Source organism: Mixophyes fleayi, chromosome 3, assembly GCF_038048845.1.
Source record: "Mixophyes fleayi isolate aMixFle1 chromosome 3, aMixFle1.hap1, whole genome shotgun sequence".
NCBI classification, from domain to species: Eukaryota; Metazoa; Chordata; class Amphibia; order Anura; family Limnodynastidae; genus Mixophyes; species Mixophyes fleayi.
In genome coordinates, this window is record NC_134404.1 from 243,987,538 (window position 1) to 244,010,126 (window position 22,589).

The 22,589-nt window shown below is 39.4% G+C and overlaps 1 protein-coding gene across 1 annotated transcript in view; it reads right to left on the reverse strand.

Annotated features, from left to right (window-relative positions):
* Positions 1-22,589, reverse strand: part of FAM120B (family with sequence similarity 120 member B) — a 278,632-nt gene that overhangs the window by 201,559 nt on the left and 54,484 nt on the right. The window contains exons 5-6 of the mRNA XM_075203367.1: positions 15,805-15,977; positions 10,276-10,368 (exon numbers count right to left, since the gene is read on the reverse strand). Coding sequence (XP_075059468.1) covers positions 10,276-10,368; positions 15,805-15,977 — 266 coding nt within the window. The remainder of the gene's footprint in view (positions 1-10,275; positions 10,369-15,804; positions 15,978-22,589) is intronic.

The window sequence follows — 22,589 nt, forward strand, 5'->3', positions numbered from 1 at the left end:
TTTTAAGACCTTAAGTAGCTTGATTTGACTAGAATGCATGAGTATCATGCACGGGTTAACTTGTATATATATATATATATATATATATAAATTATTAGATCTCGTTGGCAACTAAGCATATGTCACAGCATGTTGTCATAACATTGGCACACTGTAAAAGAGTCATCCTGAGTCCAACTGGGACTCTCACTCATGCAAAGGGACCCCGATGAGGGTATAATCAAGTGTTACTTGCATGTAGATGTCTGCATATACTACGCAATACAGCACTCTCTAAAAGAATGCTGTGTGTGGAGATCTAAAACCAGAGACCTACTTGAATGGGCTTGTAGCTTTTGTACAACATCCAGAAACTCTTGATGACAGCCCGGTTCAAATGAGGGTATCAGGCAGAGAAATAACGGATTGGATCAAAATATGGAGAAAAGAGGAGCTAGGTTCCGTAACATGAAAGTCCAACACAGCGGGATTTCTATCCTCTACCCAAAGCAGCCATTTTTTTTATACAACTAGAATGACACTGAAGTACACTTATTTGTTTAGGCACGCATTTTGCATAACGCATATAATGCAAAATCCCAATGACCTAAGGCTCATTAAGCGCTGCTGTTTTTGTATTTGCAGCGAAATAAGAAAAAGTGTTAAAGGGTATATATACTTTTGATATCAATAGATAGCTAAGATACACAGACATATTCTAGTACAAAAAGTGACTTCAGAGGCTGCATAATTCATTGGATTTCACCTGAGTACAAATAAAGGATTTTCAATTAATTTAAAAATAAATACATCTCAGAAATACCCGATTGGTTAGTGGATTTCCAAACAACACTTTCATCATGGATGATGGAAGATTCAAAGCAAATCCAAGAAAAAGGTTATTGAAAAATACCAGGATATATTTCAAATACCTTTTATATCTCCCAGATCACTCTCAAGTCCAACATAAAGCAATAGAGAGAAAGTCAAACCTGTGAAATTGTCTAGAACACACCAGTCTCCAAAACTGTACTAAATAAATTTCAAAGCCAGTGAATGAAAGTCCTCAGGAGTAATTTATTCCCGGGTTTACCTGGAATAAATTATCATCCTGGAAAAAAATTCTGAGGGAAATTTTCATTCACTTTTTTTTGTGTGGCTTTTGGAATGTTGCTGTAACCAAAAATTTTAATAACCTTTTGAAGTGGTCTCTACACTGACTTGCACCTGTGTAAATTGTGTGTGTGTTACAGCATGTGTTGCAATGCTGTATGTGGAGGGAACGGTTATTTTCTACACAAAATTGAGCAACCATGTGAGAAGGGCACTTGTTATGGCCTATGGTCTCTCTGATTGAGTTACAGTCTTCAATGGAAGACACGTACACAGGACAATAATAGCATAGGTATTTCATGCAAAAAAAATCTATCATTTTTTTCTTAAGAAAACCCCAAATCAAATCTTAACAAGAGTAGTTTTGAAAAGCATGTGGGAGACCCACACACTAAGAGAAAGAAGATTGAGCCCTCAACACTAGGTGCTATGCTTCATGAAAGCCTAAAACTGCAAATCATTTGAGGAACACTAACCCTAGTGTGAAGCACGTTGGTGGTAGCCTAATGCTATGGGACTACTTATCTACTATAGGAACTGAAAAACTTGTCAAAACAGAAGACAAAATTGTGATTGGAGCAAGATAAAGAGATAGCTTGGCTAATAACTTTGAGGGAATATTTGTACTCTAGCAGGACAAGGACCGAAATCATACAGTAAACGTTATATTGGGGTGGCGTAAACGCAAAAAAAAAAACAAACAAACAAAAAAAAATAATGTGCTAAAGTGGTCTACTCCCAGACTTCAATTCAATTAAGAATCTGGTAAACAGCAACCTTATATGTAAAAATCAATGGTCTGTTTGTCTGTCTGGTTATGCATTCAGACACCCCTTCACCGATTTGGATGAAACCAACGCCACGTGGTCCAGTTAGATCATGGCCAGGTTTTAGGGGGGATAGGGTTCCGGTCAGACCCCCCCACTGATGTACACTGGGCATAACATTGACCCTGGGTGTCACAAGCCGTGGCTTCACTGCAGGCCACTGCGCCTTGTTGCTGGCTGGAGTCTCGCGTCCCGGTCATCGCCATGATGACCAGGACGTCCTTTCCTCCACATGTCCCAGCAGTCACCAGGGCAACAGCTTCTGTTGCTCACCACCACAGCCCAGGTAGTTGACAACTGGGCGCGCGGAAACACTGCTTCTCTGCTGTTTGACCTCTCTTTGTGACCCTTGGCCCGATTACAGGATTCTGCTTGTTTACCTGTTGCCCTAACCTCTGCCTGAATACCAGGATTCTGCTTATTCGCATGTTGCCCTGACCTCTGCCGGGTTGCTGAATTCCGCTAGTCTGTCAGCTCTCCTGGAATGCCTCGGACTCTCTCCTGTTCTCAGGTATCCTCCTACCACCTGCACTACGCTTGCCAAACATAAGCTGCTACTACATAGAGTTAAGACCTGGGGGGTATCTGAATACCTGTGAGCAAGACTTGCTCTACCAGAAAGGCAGCTGCTATAGGCGAAGACCTCTACCTCCTGTTCTAGGAGTTTATGTCTGGAGTGCTTGCCTAACATGGGGAGCCTGTTATGGACCTTCCACTGGATGGATTTGGATGACATTTAATATGAAAACAAAAACAACACTGGGCAGCCACCTCATGGGTGTGTTGGAAGAGTTGCCAAGCTGCTAATTATTTTTAAAAAGGTTGAGAGTTACATCCAACGCACTGATAACTTAATAACTTGAAGATTTAAACCTGGGCAATGCCGGATACTCCAGCTAGTACCATATAATGTAAAAATGCATCTAAAATTAATTTCACACTATCAAAATTCCCCCAAAAAATTCTGAGAGCCCCGGGTAGTTCATTCATCAACAATAAGGTCCCAAAAAAACTTACCAATGTTAGTTAGTCAAAGCAGGGGACCTTGCTAATATACTCAACATTAAAATCTGGCATGACTCGCAAGAAAATTTTGACGGACCAAAAGTTTGTATTTTTCTGACGTGGAGGGGAAAGTGTGTGGCACCCCAACAACGGATGCCAGTGGAAAAGCAGGTTAATACGTACATTGAACACATGTGTGCCAGAAGTGAAGAACATTTTATTCCTACCCTTTTACACATAATGGGAATAAGAGACGGGCACATCCTTCTACTGTTAAAAGTGGGGACAGTGAGTCATGACACAAGTGGTGGCTCCAACTATAGCCTGGAGAGCAGTAGAGGTGAGTATGTCCCTGACTCTTCAGAGGAGAGTGGTTCAGAAATCAGCAACAGCAGTGGTGATGCACCATTGCAAATCACTGGAACAAAGCAAAGGAACAAAGACATTTTCTAAAAATTATGCAGTGTCCATCCACTTTCCAAAAAAAGTGATGGTTGTAGTGTGTATAAGAAAAAGCAGTACTCTCAAAAATAACCTGGCATATTCTGCATGTTTACCACAATGAGAATGAAGTAGCCTGGGCCATTGTTGCGTATCCGGCAACCGCATTAGGACCACTTCTCCAAGCCACAGCTTGGCAGACACAAACTGCCATAGACATTCATAGTGAACAAGGTAGAGTGGATTCTATAATCTTATGTACTGACTTATCAGGCTGGCCGAACACAGAGGTACTCACAAGATACTAGTGTATCTTCCTTGCAATTGTTCCACCAACTGCCTCATGACCACTGTGAACACTGCAACTTGGCCAGGAGATGGCTACCCATAGCTGGGTGTGTATTAAGCATGGTCTACCTATTTATATAGCATGGGGCTTGATTTTAAGTGTGATATTTGCTATTGGCTATTGATTACATTTGTTTTCTTCTTTTGCAATAAAGAGATGGTTGTATTTTTACTGAATTCAATGGGTTCAGGGTTCAGCCTTTTGACTTAAGACTTTTTAGTGATTAGGACATGCTGAACAACAAATACTCCATTCCGACTCTAAACTACACAGCCTATTTACAGATCATATCAAGGCACCAAATTAATAATCTCACACTGAATTTAAGACATCATACTAAATCTTTGAAAAAGCCACTAGTGAGTGATGATACGCATCAGTTGCATGGCTAATTATATGGAACCTAGACCGTGACTTATTGGATCTGAGGGCTGGAACAAAATACCTTTTTGGACACCATTGCCCCTGTCTGCCTATGTGATTTTATTGAGAATGCATGCAGCTACAAACATCTTGTCTTACCCTGAAGGGATATTCCTTTAATAAGACAACTATTAGTGAGTACAATGTTTATTTGGCTTCACCTAACAGTATGTGAAGTAAATGATCCCTTAAAACAGCTACTTCTTTTTCCATTGTGTTAAACCTTGGATCAGCATGCTAAGAGAGGGAAATTAAATGACAGTGTTGCTTTCTGCTACTGCGATTCATATCTTTGCTCGAGTGTGGCACCTATTTATTTGTGGTTATACATCCTCCATGTACATCTTTAGCACTGAGCGAGCACGAGACGAAACACTAATCATTTGAATGATATTATTATTTACCTACAGATCCATTTGGCTGCAGTAGAATAAAGAATTTATTTTCTTATTGCTATGAGGCAAGAGTGAACATTCACTATAGAGATTATTAGCATGTGTGCCAGCCACCTGCAATTAGACTTCGATCAAATGTAGTGATCACATCTCCATTGAATGTGAGATACTGTAGTATAGAACATATATAGTCTATATTATAGGTTTCTCTTTACAAGTGCATTATATATTAGATATACTGTTCCATATTAGAATTGGCTTTAGATTGATTTTATATATTTAGAGTATATCACAAGGTTTATTAGCCTTTTGGAGCAATGTGATGCATTATAATAAAGTGATACTTTTTATATAATTTTGTGAGTGTCATTCTGCCATATTTCTCATATGTGTGTATATACTGCATATATTTGTTTTACTATTGCACATTATAATTTGGTGCACCCAATTGTCTATTATTCTTGCTGTATCACCCTGAACATGACTGCTAGCCACACAAAACAGCTTTAATATTTAGAAAATACATTATATATATATATATATATATATATATATATATATATATATATATACACATACATATATATATATATATATATATATATATATATATATATATATACAGTAAAAAACAGTCCCTAATCAAAGACATATATAAAAAGCATAACTGTTTACTAAATGTTGCCTCACAATATGATCGCTTGAATCGGAAGATGGTAAACTCAATTCAAGATGGTATACGTATTTAGGCCTGTTCAGTAATGCTCTGGTGAGGTATTAATAACCAAAATGGATCCTATTAAAAGCAAATAATTTTAAATATAGAAAATGCATATAATTTTATCCTGTTTGAAATTTTATTGACAATAAGGTAAGGTTAGATTGATAAAGGTGGCTTGCGGCCCACGGAAATGACGGTACAGTTTAGTAAGGCATCTCTAATTTCAAGTCTTGCAAGTGAATCCATCATGATGTTTAGAGTACATAAACAAATATACAGTTGTATGCAAGAGCACCACTGGTCATATTGCATACTTCACTAAATCACAGAGGTACAAACTGCAACATGACACTTAAACAAGTGGAGAAATCTGTTTAAGTTTGTACCCTGCAGAGGTTGTATTTACTTCTTTTCAATTAGAAATTTTAATTCTTAAAAAAAAGGAACTACAGTCATGAAGAAGAATACAGAGTGATGGTCTATCTAGTACATGGAATGCTTGGGTCTGGGCTCAAGATAAGGGGTGTTCAGCAATTTAATATTACTATTAACATCTATTTATATAGTGCCAGCATATTCTATAGTTCTTTAACAACACAATAATAAAATGAGATTGCGTAATACAAACAGAGAGGGCCCTACTTGCAAGCTTACAATCTCTAGGAGTTTGATACATGAGGTTAAATGCTACCTATTGCATAATGGTCCAGCCATTTTGCAAAGGTAGGCAGTGCTTAGTGGGCTATATGATCAAGACACACAGCAATGTTGGTCAGGGGGTGAGATGGTTGATTGAGTACAGAAAAAACACATGCTGGTCTTGTGTCACTGGTGTAGGTGGTGGTAATAGGGTACCATAGGGAGGGTGGTTGAGGAATTTGATAAGCTAGCCTGAAGAGGAGGGTTTTCAGTTAACACTGGAATGTTTAAATAGTAGTGGAAAATTTTGTTGTGCGAGGGAGGGAATTGCACAAAGTGGGTGTGTGATAAATCGAGGAGTTGGTTTCACCTTAGCCAGTCTGCACCTAGTTACTCACAAAATGTGGACTATAAAAACATGTACTTTTCTAGCCCTTTGTGGTCCCAAGATTCCCAGGGCTTAAGGGTGGGACACAGTCTCCTGCTACTTGGGGCTAACTTTACCCATAGATTAAAAAAGTTTCTATGCAACTGTGGTGTGCTTTGTAATTATGTATGGTAGTGCCACAACATTGCTACAATACTAAAATGTACACCAATAAGCCACAATATTAAAACCACTGACAAGTGAAAAGAATAATATTAATTATCTTGTTACAATGGCACCTGTAAATGGGTGGATTATATTAGACAGCTAGTGAACAGTCAGTTCTTGAAGTTGGTGTGTTGGAAGCAGAAAAAATGGGCAAGCGGAAGGATCTGAGCGACTTTAACAAGGGCTAAATTGTAATGGCTAGACAAATGGGTCAAAGCATCTCCAAAATGCCAGGTCTTGTGGGGTGTTCCTGCTATGCAGTGGCTAGTATCTACCAAAAGTGGTCCAAGGAAGAATAACCGGTGAGCCGTTGACAGGGTCATGTCATTAATTCTGCAGATCTCAATCTAATTGAGCACTGTGGGATGTGCTGGAAAATCAAGTCTGAACCATGAAGGCCCACCTCGCAACTTACAGGACTTAAAGAATCTGCTGCTAACATCTTGGTGCCAGATACCAAAGGACACCTTCAGAGGTTTTGTGAAGTCCATGCCTCGACAGGTTAGAGCCGTTTTGGCGGCACAAGAAGAATCTACACAAATATTAGGCAGGTTTTAATGTTATGGCTGATGGGTAACATAGTTGATGAGGTTGAAAAAAGACACCAGTCCATCAAGTTCAACCTATTTTGGATCTCCTGCGATCCTGCACTTATATTTGAAATGAATCCAGAGTAAGCAACCGGCAATCTGTTTCAATTTTGAAAATCCCCCCAGACTCAATATTGCAATCCAATTTTTACCCTATATCCACTACTATCCTTTATTTTAAATTAACGGTCGTATCCCTGGATACACCTTACCGCTAAAAATTTGTCTAACCCTTTCTTAAACATATCTATTGAATCTGCCATCACAACCTTCCCTGGCAATTAATTCCATATCTTGACTGCCCTTACTGTAAAGAACCCCTTCCTTTGCTGGTTGTGAAATTTCCTCTCCTCTAACCTTAGGGGATGACCACGTGTCCTGTGTATGGTCCTTGGGGTAAAAAGTTCCAATGAAAGCTCTCCGTATTGAGCCCTAATGTATTTGTACATAGTAATCATATCTCCCCTTAGACGCCTCTTTTCTAAAGTAAACATGCCTAAACTGGCTAACCTTTCCTCATAACTTAATGACTCCATACCCTTTATCAATTTTGTCGCCCTTCTCTGAACCCTTTCTAGTTCCAAATTATCTTTTTTATAGAGTGGTGCCCAGAACTGTACTGCATATTCAAGATGAGGTCTTACCAACGATTTATACAGTGGCAAAATTACACTGTCTTCCCTTGCATCTATGCCCCTTTTTATGCATGCCAATACTTTGTTTGCCCTTGCAGCTGCTGCTTGACATTGAGCACTATTGCTAAGTCTACTGTCTACGAGCACTCCCAAATCCTTTTCCATTATAGATTCTCCTAAATTAATTCCATTTAATTTATAGATTGCGTTCTTGTTTTTGATCCCTGAATGCATAACCTTACATTTATCTGTGTTAAACCTCATATTCCATTTAGCCGCCCAATCCTCCAGTTTATTTAAGTCCCTCTGTAGAGAAGCTACATCTTGCTCTTATTTTATTACCTTACAGAGTTTAGTGTCATCTGCAAAAATAGAAACTTTACTCTCTAAACCATCACCAAGGTCATTAATAAATATATTAAAAAGGAGTGGTCCCAGCACGGAACCTTGAGGTACTCCACTTAAGACTTTTGACCAATTAGAAAATGTTCCATTTATCACAACTCTCTGTTCCCTATTCTCTAACCAGTTTTCGATCCAAGTACAAATTTTGATTCCTAGACCCAGTTCCCTTATTTTGTAAACCAACCTCTTGTGTGGCACTGTATCAAAGGTCTTTGCAAAATCTAAGTAGACCACATCTACTGTCCTGCCCTGGTCTAAGTTCCCACTAACTTCCTCGTAGAAACTAATTAGATTAGTTTGACATGACCTTTCCCTCACAAATCCATGTTGATTCCCACTAATAATTTTATTGCGTACCAAGTAATCCTGAATACTGTCCCTTAAAATACCTTCCAGTAGTTTCCCCACTATTGATGTCAGGCTTACAGGTCTATAATTCTCTGGTTGTGATCTCGTCCCCTTTTTAAACAACGGCACCACATCTGCTATTCGCCAATCCCTTGGTACTGAGCCTGATGAGATTGAATCTCTGAAAATTAAGAATAGCGGTCTAGCTATTTCCGAGTTTAACTCCATAAGGACCCTTGGGTGTATGCCATCTGGACCTGGAGCTTTATTTGTATGTTAATTCTAACCTATTTATGTACTTCTATTTACAAAAAATGGGGAACTTATATGGTTTTGTTGGGAAATGTTTTTGAACATTTAGGTCAGAATTATATTTAGGTTTTCTTAAAGGTGCCAGATGTGTTATGGGTAAAGATCAGGTGGAGTCCGGATTCAGGGCTCAGTTGAGGGGGCTGTAGCCGCATTCCTTCCCCACTCCTTTCTCTACAGGAAGTCCCGATCAGCTGGAGGTTAGTTCTGGCTGAAAAAGCTTGTAAGGGGTTAATACTTGGAGTGTCCCTTAATCATACTGGCATTGCCTCTTAAGTAACCAAAGTATGTTCCCATTGTCTCAGGTTGTGACCTGCTAGACATAGTGGAGTAATACCAGCAGGGGGCCGGGGGTTTATTGGTATGAGAAAGCACAGCCCTGTAACAGCCTCATATGACAGCTGCTAAAATCTCTGAGGGGTGAAATATCTGAGCCCAACCATGGGTTATTGCTAAGATGGGAAATCTAACTGTGTTTTATAGGAGGGACCCAACTAAGCATCAGGTGGTTGAAAGTGGAGAGAAAAAACAGAGTGCAGCGGTTGCTGCATTGGAGGGTCCAGACGTTAGAGTTTTTTGCTTATGCTGGACTAGTGCCTGTTCACACTTCCTCAGCACATCACGCCAAGAGTCTGATAGCTTGCTGATCCTGCTGAAACAGGGGGACTTTGTACCAGATTCCTACCATGCTGGTAGAGGGAAAGAAAATTGTACAAAGCTATCAGGACTCAAGGAACTAGGAGAAAAGGTGACTGTAGTATTCTAGGCTAGAGGGGTAAGGAACAGGGTGTGTGTTAAACCTGTCTGGCAGTTGTTTAATGTATATTTTTATTTTGGTATATTGATAACTGCTTTGCCTGAGTGACTGGTGAACCCATAGAAGGTATACTTCCCTGGTATAGTAAAGCACCACTATGTGGCCAGCCAGTATAAAGAGGGTATAGTTAACGCTCATAAACCTGGAAACTTCATAGGGTGCAGCCTATATTTTAGCACTATGTCTAACATATACTAAATGACATTTAAAAATTATCCTCCCCCCCACCCCCACTGTTCCAGGCATTCTCCATTCTAGTATAATGTTTAGCAGAAAGCATCAAAGTTTCAAGTGGACAAAACAGGCTCAGGCTGCATTTGACAAACTAAAAACAGTTTGTTTCTGCACCTATTCTGGTCCATCATGACCTCCTAATTCCTTTCATCTTGGATGTGGTCTTTCAGAAAAACCTGTAGGAAAGGTATTTTCCTTCTCACGCAAACCATATAAAGCAAAGAAAAATTATGATTTAGAAGAGGGAGTTACTGGCAAAAGACAATCTCTCATGATAATAATGAAGATACTTGTTGGAGGAGGCTGCTCAAATTGTATTTACTTACACAGACCATAGAAATTTTGAATATCTCAGAATGGCTAAAGAGCCTTTTCAGGCCCAACAAGCATTGTTTTTCCCCTTGATTCTCAAAATATATAGAATATATAATCAATGTGCTGTGTCTATACCTGCAAGGCATTTAGCTGAGTTGCAGTTTTCCCTGGAAGGCACAAGACTTGGGCCAGAAAAGCTTCCACGTCTGTCAGACTCAGACTGTCCACCTGATGATGATAAAAGAATGAACAAAAAAGCACTACTGTAAGCATAGTAAAGAAAACAAAACACATTAGTATTACTGTTTTGATTGCAAATGGCCCCAGACAGGAGTCCCACACAACACATAAAAATTCATAGCTTTAGGGGAGATATCGACACATGTTAGCCTCAAAAATTCAGTTAAAGGAGCCAAAAGTCTATATTCAACTTTATAATTACAGCTGGAGGCTCCCTTTACCTCAACCAGGCTGTCGACACCCAAGTGCCCTTTAATTGTCTTTTTCAATTGGCTTTAGCTGATTTAACATATGGAAAGAATTCTTTGCTTCTTTGAAATAGTAGAATGACCAATTTGTGTGTGTTGTTTATCTTTTTTTTGTATGCAATTTCTGCACGTGGTTCCCACTTATGACAATGGTGATTACAAAATATAGAACTATATAAAAACGAAACATTTGTTTTTTTGCTGCTACTGACTTGTGGCAAGACTATAACAAAAACATACATCACAGCCATAAGACTGGAATGATTGGGCACAGTTTGTTATTGTTATCAGTATGACAAAACATACTTCAAAAAAGTTTTTCATGATAACATAAAAGGGAATGCTATGAAATATTTATCTTTTTCCTTGAATCCCCCACTGCCTAACTAGTAGAACAAGCAGTTTAGGAATAGATATTGGCCACCACCTGTGCTTTTAATAGATGCTTGTTTAAGGCTGACAAAACCATTAACATAAAAGCTTCCATATACAATATAATTAAATGCAAACACATACACAGCCAAAATGTACCCCATTAAAAAACTAGTGGCTCATTCAACAGTCTGATTCATCAGACCTCTTTCCTGCAGCAGTTCGAATGGCCATGACAAATAAATAATTCAAAAAGATGGCCACAACTTGATATAATAAAATAAAGAATTAAGTACTATCAGATGGAGAGATCAATCCGCAAGTAGTCAATCAGAAGTAGCTAGATAGTGCTGCTGATAGTAAACAAAGTACCTTTGAAACAGCCCTCCAGCTCCTGCAAGAGATATGCCTCGTAAGACATTGTCTAGATCTAATTGTTTCACTTACGTGGACAAGCTTCATTTAGATTTGATGGCAATTTTTTTTGCATAAAATACGCATTTCTCTTCTGTGCATGCACACCAAGCGCTACTTGTATTTAGCATCAGATTTGTGAAATCATCAATATTTGGTGATTGTGACTGCTATTTTAAAACAGCAATTGCATTAAAAGGCAAAAGCCAGAGAGTTTTGCCTTTAATAAAATTGTGCAAAAGCCGCAGCGGTGCCCAGAGCGGCTTGTTGTTAACTGACGACAACCTCCCTCTCCATCCCAGCTGTCACGCTCAGTGATTCAGCTCCGCATCCCGGCACTAGGGACAGCATGGCCTGCTCCTGACTGTTCCTTTCTTGCTACCACCTCCTACCTTCTTGTTGCGTTACTGTATATAAGCTTCCACTACGCTAAGAGTTAAGTCTTAGGGGCATCCAAATACCTCTGAGCGCAACAAGTTTTACGGGAAAAGTGGTTGCTATAGGCAAAGACCTATGTCACCTGTCCTGGAAGCTCAAGTCAGTAGCCGCTAGCTGTAACAAATTGCCATTAAAAATACGGTCGTCATAGTCGCTGAAAATCCGATGCTTAATATATGTACCCGTTGGTGTGCATGCACAGAAGAAAAATGCATATTTTATGCAAAAAAAAAATTGACATACATCAAATCTAAATGAAGCCCCACACAAAACATGAAAAAAAAAAAAAAGTGTAGACTCAACCGCAAAAATGTTTTGGATTGCCATGTTTGATCAAAATAGTTTTGAAGATAGGGACTCCACAACTGTACACAGTACTTTAGGTGAGGTCTTAAAAATGGCAATATATCCTCCATCTTCCTGCGACTAATACCTCTTCCTATCCAGCCAAGTATTGTATTGGTTTTTCCCACTGCTTGCCTTCATATCATCTGAAACTATAGGTCCAAAGACCCTCTCCTTTGTTGTTGTTGACATTACATCACGATTAATTTTGAGTTCTGCTTTAGGATTTTTGTGTCCCAAATGCATTCTTTTACATGTATTACAATTAAGATTCCACAATTTGGTCTATTCCTTTAAATCACTACATGGTTGTTTCAGCACTTCTGGTGTATCAACATGTGAAGCCATATGTAGAAAATCCTGGACTGAACCCCAAGAACCAGGCTAAATGTGGTTTTCGCCTTTAGCTTTCCACTTCCCCTAAGTATAAATGGTGTTCACTACTGTTTGGTTGCCCAAAGGTCTTGGGTAAATAATAATAGGGGGTTATTACAGAACTTACAATGGTGCAAGATATATAGAACACACCAATGAAGTGGTACAGTACTGTAAACAAGAAACGCAGGTTTTCACACTAGCCTGGTGTTATGTCTGCATAGGAATCGGGCAGCCTCCAAGGGGTGTCAACGTCCAAGACAAAAGGTCAGGGCCGGCAGCGACACAGAGAGAACTCAGATCCAAAGCAAGGGTCACGGCAGGCAGTTATCCAGAAAGTAATCAAATTACAAGGCAGAGTTCAGAATCAGAATCTAGGCAAGAACATTGATAGCAGGCTTTACACAGGAACAGTGTGACTGCATCTATACTTGGCACAGCATTTGATAGCTTCTTGCAGTAGAAAGGGCAGGGCGCTAAATCAGTAGGCTCCTAGCGAGGGAGCCCCCTTGTGGAGTGACTTACTGCAGTGCACTACAAATTTATACTAATTATTTGATTTTCAGGTGGAAATAACTGAACTGGGAATATTTCTAAAGAAATAAGCAACTAAACATACTTTCAAACCAATAAACAATTTGATAACAACTGCATCAGATAATTCAATTATAAGAATAAAGGGTTGTCTACTTCTTGATACACTTAACCTCTTTATGTAGTAATATGCTTGGAATCCACTTCTGGGCTCTGAATTTTAAATTTGCCCTAGCTAGACCAGGAGTATGTAATGCAGTAGCAACCTGGTTTGGGTGAGGCTCTTATCCAATCAACTGGAGAAAGGCTGTACAAAAAGTCAAGAGCAGATAACAGTGGTGGAAGGTAGGTGGGGCAGCTGGTTCAACACAATAGGTTTTTCAAAACAACAAAAAGTTCAAAGAAGTAGTCATATAATTTTATTTTAAAAAAAAACAAATAAAAAAAAAAAACCACATGACCATGCTACTTGTAAAAACACTTTTTGTTTGTAACACTTTACAGAGAATATGTAATCATTTACATCAGTCCCTGTAGCAACGGAGTTTACAATCTATATTCCCTATCACATACAAACACACTAGGATTCATTTTTAATTTTGTCAGAAGCCAATTACATTTCCCCAAACATAGGAAATATACAAACTGAACACAGATCAGGGCATGGTTGAAACTGAATCCATGACCCCATTGTGGATTCAATGTGTCACTGTCCTGAATGGAGAAATGTTTCATATCTCAAAGTAAAGTTTAAACAAATGTGCTAATGATGTCAGGTAGACCTAGATCACAAAGATCTGGTAATTCCAAGGTAAGTCTGAGTGTTCACGCATATTCTGGTCACCTAATGAACAAAGCATCAACAAAGCGATCATTAGCGTAGTATTTTTTTTTACCTACCCTTTTCCAATTTGGTTAGAGACAGCAAATTATTTGCTGCCCAAATTTGCAATGCAACAGTCGAGCATTTGTAACCAGCGTATTTTTAGTTTTTGTAGGTTTTTGATTTTCCAAGCCAGTTTCAGTATCTGGCACTGTAAATTCAGGCTGGCTTACTGCATATAGAAAAAGCAAATGGAAATATAGGAGCGCTATATGGCCATAGACACTGAAAATTAAAAAGTCATATAACAGAAAAGTGTCACATGCATTAGATAATTAAAAAAATGTATATAAAAATAAGTTGTGCCCCTAAGGAGTGATATATAATACGACTGGTATGAATATAATGTCCATTAATAGACCAGTGGAAATATTGGCCGTGCTGATTGAACTGGGATTATGGGTATATACTGTGTCCCCTTGATCCAACTCGTGGATTCCAGCCTGTGGAGTGAAGGGAACTAGGTCTCACAGTCCCCTAGCTTGGTATATGTAGATATCCCCAAAGTTCCATATATAAGGTGAAATCTTCCACTAAACGGCTGTTCCCCAACACAACTAGGTGTGTATAATCGTGGTTCACAGGCTAACTAGCAGACAAGAAATGTCCCGTAATAATGCTGTGTGGATATCACCTGGGGGTAAATGTATGAATCTCCGGATTGTAAACTTCCCTTTACAATGCAGCGCCGCTTTAAATTTAAGCGCTGAAGAGGCTGAACACGCCGGAGATGAAGAATCCGGAGATTCATACATTTACCCCCTGATGTTTCTTCCAGCCGGTTAATGTAGCGCACAGCGAGTGCTTTCATCCAGTCTCTCCGTCAGAGTGCACCAAATGACAGTTCGTGTTTTTAAGTTTTGTGCATTTCAAAGTACACAAGTAAAGCTGCAATTTTGTGGTTGTAAGATTATGCTTACATTTCTGCTGCAAAATTGCGAGCTACCTTAAATGAAAAAGTCTACAGAGCTGTCACTCTGCCAGATAGTTAGCGTTAGATACTTAGAAAATCACCTCCCTCATAACATGGAGGTGGAGAGGAGTGAAAGAGATTATGGTGGTCATATCTAGTTAAGTATAAACACTTCAGTTATTTATTGTATATTATTGAGCTCAGTAATATATATTTACACACACACACATTTATATATATCACATTCCTTTTAAATGGTGGCTTTACTTGCTTTTCAGGTATTTATGAAAATAAGAGATTATGTGAAAGCAGAAACACATTTGCTAGGCTATGCCCTTAAAGAAGAGTCTTACATTTTTAATGCGTTCATTTTGTATATGACAGCAAGTAATTTCACATACAGCTGAGTGATCTTTAAGCAAGCAATGGCAAACCCGACAAATGTGCAGCATGCGCATCTTATAAATTATTATACTACAACTAGTCTATCTCATACTTGCCAACTCTCCCGGAATGTCCGGGAGACTCCCGCATTTTGAGAGAGTCTCCCGGACTCCCGGGCGAGTGTGGCAAAATCCTGGATCTGCCCACTTGTGGGCAGAATTAGGTCACAAACGCCGCGATTCCTGGTGAATCGCGGCATTTGGCCCCGCCCCCCACTGTCAAATGACGCATTTTGCGTCATGCCATCACGGGGGCGGGTCCAAAATGACACGGATGTTGGAGGCCCGCCCCCAATGACGCCCACCTCCCTCGCAGGCTCCCGGATACCAACATTGTAAAGTTGGTAAGTATGGTCTATCTCAAAGCATTTGTACCAAGATAGTGACAGGAATACAGTTGCTGGATACAAATTTCCAGAATAACAAATAACAAGACAAAATTAAAAATTTCAACATTACCTGTATTGCAATATATATAAGCAGGCAACTTGTAGCAGCAAGATGGCTACCAAGGCCTCTAAGTTCCTCTGTCCATTTTTCTACATGGAAACATGCCATGCATGTATAGAACCGTTGTCTCTGAATGTCAGGATCTTCAGAGAACCAGAGGCTCCTGGCAGTTGGCGTCCCACCTACACATAAAAAACAGAAGCCGTCAACACTAATTCTTGCAACATCTAAATAAATACCTTTACTTTGATTAAAAAAGTAGACTGAAGACAATCATAACACATAAAAGTTTAATCTATGTTCAACTTCTGTCAACCGCACATGATCCTCAATACACATGTTTATGGGTGCATATGGGCTGGCAGAAGAATGACCAATGCAAATCGAAAAAAACCTGACAACTAGCTTTATCGTTTTTTCTAAAAACAGATTTAATTAATTTAAATGTACTGAAATCGAATATTTTTAATTCATATTTCAACAAAATGTATTGTTTCTAATGACTGTTCGGTGTTGTTAGGAGTTGAAAGGCAACATGGAGGGATATACAAACATTCTTTTGCATGTGAGCACAAAGTATGTCACCTTTGCTAACAATTGAACACCATCCTGCAAGTAAAGTAACTCTACTCTCAAAACAGGCTAAATATGCGCGTTTATTTATTTTTAGGTCTGGAATAGCTGGTGTTAGTTCAGTTCCATTCATGGGGCAGGCTTGGGCCAAATGTCTGCCCAGGAATAGCACTGAACTTGTGCAAGGCTCCTGTCTCTAAGGAATGCAAGCTGAAGGCACAGGGCTTTTTACTGTCATGGACTAACACATAACACTCAGGAACAGAAACAAAGGATTAAAGTTAACAAAAGACTCCATGACAGTGGACATCAAGTGCTTATAAAAGGATATTTATTATTAGGCTAGATATGCTAGTAAATTTCAGCACTCACAAACAATAGGCCTAATGAATAGGAAAATGAAGAAAATAAAACCCAATTTTTTTCTTTGCTTGTCATAGATTAAAGGACTACAAAAATCATTCATGGATACCTTGGGAATACAAATAATGAATGGTAAATAAATTATTTTCAAACCAATATGTCCAAATTTGCTAATCTCGCAAAATGTAGCAACTTGCAGTTTGAATCAACAAATCTACAATTCACTCTTGCTCACTCGTCCAAATAAGTGAAATACAATACACCTCAAGTTTAAAAAAAAAAAAAAAAATGCTTTTGCAAAATATAAAATGCCTAGTAATTGCTGTACACCATTCTGAAAATCAAGGAAAAGTCATAAACATGTGCACTATGCACCCCTTTATTTAGTTTTCATAATCTCACTCAAAAAGAAATAAATCTTGTTTTTGCATGGTTTACAAAATACTTGGCAGGGAACATTGTCCATCAGCAAGTGCAAATGCTGCCATCTTGGCGTACTAAAATCATAAAAAATTTTGCATTGCGAGTCAGCAGTTTTGCAAATTATTGATGTGTAAGTCAATGTCTATCATGAGGTTCTGCAATCTAATATTAAATTCAGTAATTTAATATGAAATTCATTTCCTACTAGAGGATTTTTTTTCATGCAAAATCAATGTTATTTTTTTATGTAGCGCACTTAGGGGCTGATTCAAGCAACCTTTGTTTATGCGCGTATAACTGGTAATAATGGGAATGAAAACTTTGATCGTTTTTGCACAAACTCTATACAACCAAAGATCATCAACTAAGCAACACGTGATGCTACTATGGAACGTCAAAGCTAATTGAACCGCCTCTTATTGTGTGAATTTACAGATTATAAATTGTTGATTCTTTTTTATACATAGCCCTTCCTTAGGGGGAAGGTACCCCAGAAGTATTTAGAATATCATCACCAAGAACTCAAGCCCTTTTTAAGTGGATTATTATATGCTGTTTATACAGTATTACGCTATGTTTGTTTATTTTTTTTCTTTCACATATGTTTATTCATTTGTGAATGCACAAATTAAAATGAAGAGAAGAGGATACACCTTCGGTCACAAATATAAGTATTTTCATTTTTATCACTCATTGGGGGGAATTCAATTGTCTGTGTTACTTGCAAAAGTATCACGGCGTTAAAACTATTACCGTTCTTACGGTAAATCTAAGCCAGATTTCAGCTGGCAGCTCCCTGAGATGTCAGCTGAAAGCCGGCATTAAAGGTACCGTAATAACGTTAATTACGCGCACTATTACCGTAATAACGGTGATAGTTTCAACGCCGTGCTACTTTTGCAAGTAACACGGACACCTGAATTCCCCCCTTTATATACGGCTGTTACATGATTATTAGGTCAAGTTTGATTTACTTTGTTTAGAGATGACTATGTTCCTCTAATTACACACAGTTTTTTCGGTAGTAAATCAACACTATTAGCGCTTGAATTTTTAGTCACTTATTTCATATCTTTTTTTATACGTCACTATTTACACGTTTGTTTGACTTTTCAGCTATAATTCCACCGGCAGCACTGAACAGACATTCAGGCAATACAGTAAAACATGGGAAAGCATTTTAGTGACAAATTATGATAATTATGGACACTGGCCAACCCTCTTCTGTCTATATTGTAGCAATAACATGTAAGTAGCCATGCTGTAGCAATGTTTACACAGCCATCTAGCAATTTTAGTGGTCTGGGCTACTAATCAAAGCCACAGTCACAGTCGCTAACATCTCTTCTGGTTAGTACATAGAAAAAAGAGATCACAGAAAAAAAAGAACATCAACCAAACATGTATAAGAGATCACTTAAGTACACAGATCCTATTTCTAAAGTAGTATTACTTCTGATCAGATTTGTTAAAATAGATAAAATACGGTAGGTAAAGTGCACATCATTTTAGTATAACACAGGACATTCATTACGCATTACAAATTAAGAACAATGATTACACTGCTTTACAATGTCCATTAAAAAGACTAAAGCTATTTTAGTACTAAAAATACATGAAATCCTGAGAAATAGTTATAAACCATAATAGTATGTTAAATGTAAACAACAATATTAATGTTTATGGATTTTCTTGTAAATGTTAAGGTCAGTTTACCAAATATATTTCCTCATACACCAAGTGCTCTTAATGATTATAGGGTACAGGCATTCCATTTTTGGTGAATGCCTTTAAGAGTCTACTATTGATTGATAGGCTTATATGTCATGCAGACCCTATTGTAGACTACATTGCATACTTGCCAACTTATGGCAAGTATGATCCGGGAGCCTGCAGGGGAAGGTGAGCGTGCAGGGGGCAGGGCTACGAAAATCGCATCATTTTGCTCCCGCCCCCGTGACGTAATGACGCAAAATGTGTCATTTTACAGCGGGGCCGGGGCCAAACGCCGCGATTCATGAATCACTGCGTTTTGGACCTAGTGGGCAGTGAAGTGGGCAGATCCGGGAGATTGCCACACTCTCCAGGGAGTCCGTGAGACTCACGCAACATGCGGGAGTCTCCCGGACATTCTGGGAGAGTTGGAAAGTATGCTATATTGTACAGAGCCCTGTGAAAGACACAGTGTACAGACGCTATTGGACAAACTTTATTGTCAGGCATATTGTACAGACCCTATACAGACCACACTAAGACACACACTGCATGGTGAGACTCTTTTGAACAGAGCCCATTGTCAGGCACATTGCAGAGGCCACTTTGCACATAACTACCTTTGCCATACAGATTCCATATAGCCCCTATTGACCTTATAGCAAGGCATACTGTAAATGCTTTAGAAATACAGGCACATTACACATTCCTGGTAGGCACTAACATTGCACCAACCTCAAACAGACCCCTCCCCCACCCCATGGATCTGCACATTGCACAGATTCTATTGCAGAATATGTGGCTAAACCTAAGCAACAGAATCAGTGTCCATTTTGCCCACACACATGTTGGCCAATTTGGAGAAAATGTGGGAGTGCAGCACGCAGACAAGGGACATTATTTATCAAGCATTTTTTTTAAAAAAATTGGAAATTACCACTGATTTTCCCAGCAGGATTTAAAATGGCAATTTCATTAAAGGCGAAAAGTTATGCTTGCTAAATAATGCCCATGATCTCTTCAAGCTTCACTGGGGCCTGTTAGTGTGGCTACCAGTTGTCAGAGGACACACAGGACGATTATCAGGCATCCATCTCCTTTTGAGGGCATTTACTCTGTAGTATCATTCCAATTGCATGTGGCCATCTTTACAATGATTAACCCAGAAGCGACAGTACTGATTGTATACAGTCATCGGGGAATTCCTCCCACAGCAATTCAGTAATGTACTGATGGCTCCCCAGGCTCATGCTCCCCATGTTGATATGCACGAACAGTCATGCGTAGCCATGCACAGCCCATTTCATTAGGGTGTGCTTCCATCGAGAGAAGAATACACTGTGTTGTGCTGCGGAATGGCGTGTCTAGCACCACCAAGCTGAGAGGGGGCGTAAAAATATCAGACAACAATCGTTAAATCAGCACAGTTCTTATTTTGCTGGTGTGTCTGATGGAGGAGGGTTGAAAGGACTACTAATAACGATGATGCTACCCGATGGACATTCGCTGTGGAGGGAACTCCTCTTTAATGACCAACATGGTCCTCAAACATACCACGTGCCCGTACATGCCCATCAGGAATCCCCACATGGCATCAGACCTCTTCACACGCCTATCAGCTTCCTTATATGCCCAACTGTCTACCGACATGCCCATCGGCCTCCCTATATGCCATCAAATCTCCCCACATGTCCATCAGACCTCTCCACATTCCCCTTATATGCCCATTAGCCTCCTCACATCACCAGTCCTGCCTATCACACTTCCCCACGTTATCCGATCTCCCCACATACCACCAGATTTCAACACATACCTCTTACAGACTTCTCACACAACCTCAACTTTACAGCTGGAGTCTGCGCAGAGGAAGGTGGGTGAGCGCACTACACTCTCTCCTTCCCCGATCAGATGAGCTGCATTATTCAGAGGAGGTTCATGTGGAAGTCAGCTGCTCCACGTCAGTTAATTGGGAGCAGCCAACTTTGGTATTTGCTGGCTCCCCAGAGCAGCACACTGCGGTCTGTTTCCAGCCGGGAGCCACATTTAAAAGTGCAAAGAGTTGTAGGTTTGTAACTGCTGCATTAGTGTGTGCAAGGTTATGTAGTCATGCAGTCTGTAATGTTGGTCATAAACCAACAATAAAGATGAACTCATCTAATCACCACTGCAGGTTAGTATACGAAAACTTTATGTGAAAACCTGTTGGAAATATCAAGAGTGTTTAATTGATATCAACTCTGTTGGAAGACTATATTTGCCAATGACTCTTATCATCCTCTTCTATTTATTTATATAGTGTCACTAATTCCTCAGCACTGTACAGAGAACTCACTCACATCAGTCCCTGCCCCACTGGAGCTTACAATCTAAAACCCCTAACATACACGCACAGTCCAAGAGAGACTAAGGGCAATTTAATAGCAGCCAATTAACCTACCAGTATATTTTTGGATTGTGGGAGGAAACCGGAGCACCCGGAAGAAACCCACGCAAACACGGGGAGAACATACAAACTCCACACAGATAAGGCCATGGTCAGGAATCAAACTCATGATCCCAGTGTTGCCCTCTTAGGTAAACTTTGCATCATTGGATACATTGACAATTCAATAATACTTGAAAACGTTCAGCATGTTACATTTCATATAACGCCATCCACTTAACCCCTCATCTACTCTGCTCGCTATTCCCTCTCTCCCCTGGCCCCTTCTTCTCTCCCCTGGCATCACCAGCTCCCTCTCGTGTCTAATTTGTCCACCCTCCCTTAGGATGTAAGCTCTTATAAGCAGGGCCCCTCTTCCCTCGTGTCTCCATATCTATTCTTCTGCTCTGTCCTTACTCCATATGGCTGTCCCGGAGTTACTGAAGCATTGGTACTTTGTGTTTATCGTTCTGTACTGTTTAACCCTGTATGGTCTACTGTTTGTACTATGTACGGCGCTGCGGAAACCTTGTGGCGCCTAACAAATAAATGATAATAATAATAATAACGCATTACAATACTTCGTGAACTGCAGCATCATTATATAAACAAAACCATTGAAAGTAATTTGCTTAAATTATCTGTTATTTTATTTGTATTTTACAAAATGCATGAAAACCTTATAGATATAAATATACACTAAGTTAAAAATTAGCAATAATGGATGCAGTATTTGAATTGCCATGTTAATTATGCAGTTTATTCCAATAGGTCAACTTCAATAGCATTTACAAAAACGCTAATATATTTCATGTTTTCTTAAAGAAAAAAAAGGCTATATTTATAGACTGGTTAAAAACAAGTCACAGCACATTACACAGAAAGTGATTGTCAATTTTCAATAAGGGTCAGGACATTTTTAAGTTTCCAGGTATGACAATATAGTGTAAATAGTGCAGCAATTTATCATGACTAAGAACAATGTCTATTCTCGGAGTGTCTTTCCATTCCACAGTGACCCACCATAGTACATCAGACAGATGACAAGTAGGGTTTTTGAGCCATTATGCATGTGCAAAGTGAATAGGGAGATAAATAAACAACCACAAAAAATAAATATCTTAACTATTTGTAGGTGTTACGAGCCGCGGCAGCCGCCGTGACTCTCCTACCTGCGTCCCGGTCGTCATAGCGACGTCACTTCCGGGGGCCAGCCGTCCGTTGCCGTAGCAACGGTCGGACGCTTTTCAGATCAGCGCCGCGTCCCGGCATTATGGGGCAGCCGGGCGCGTCGCAATAC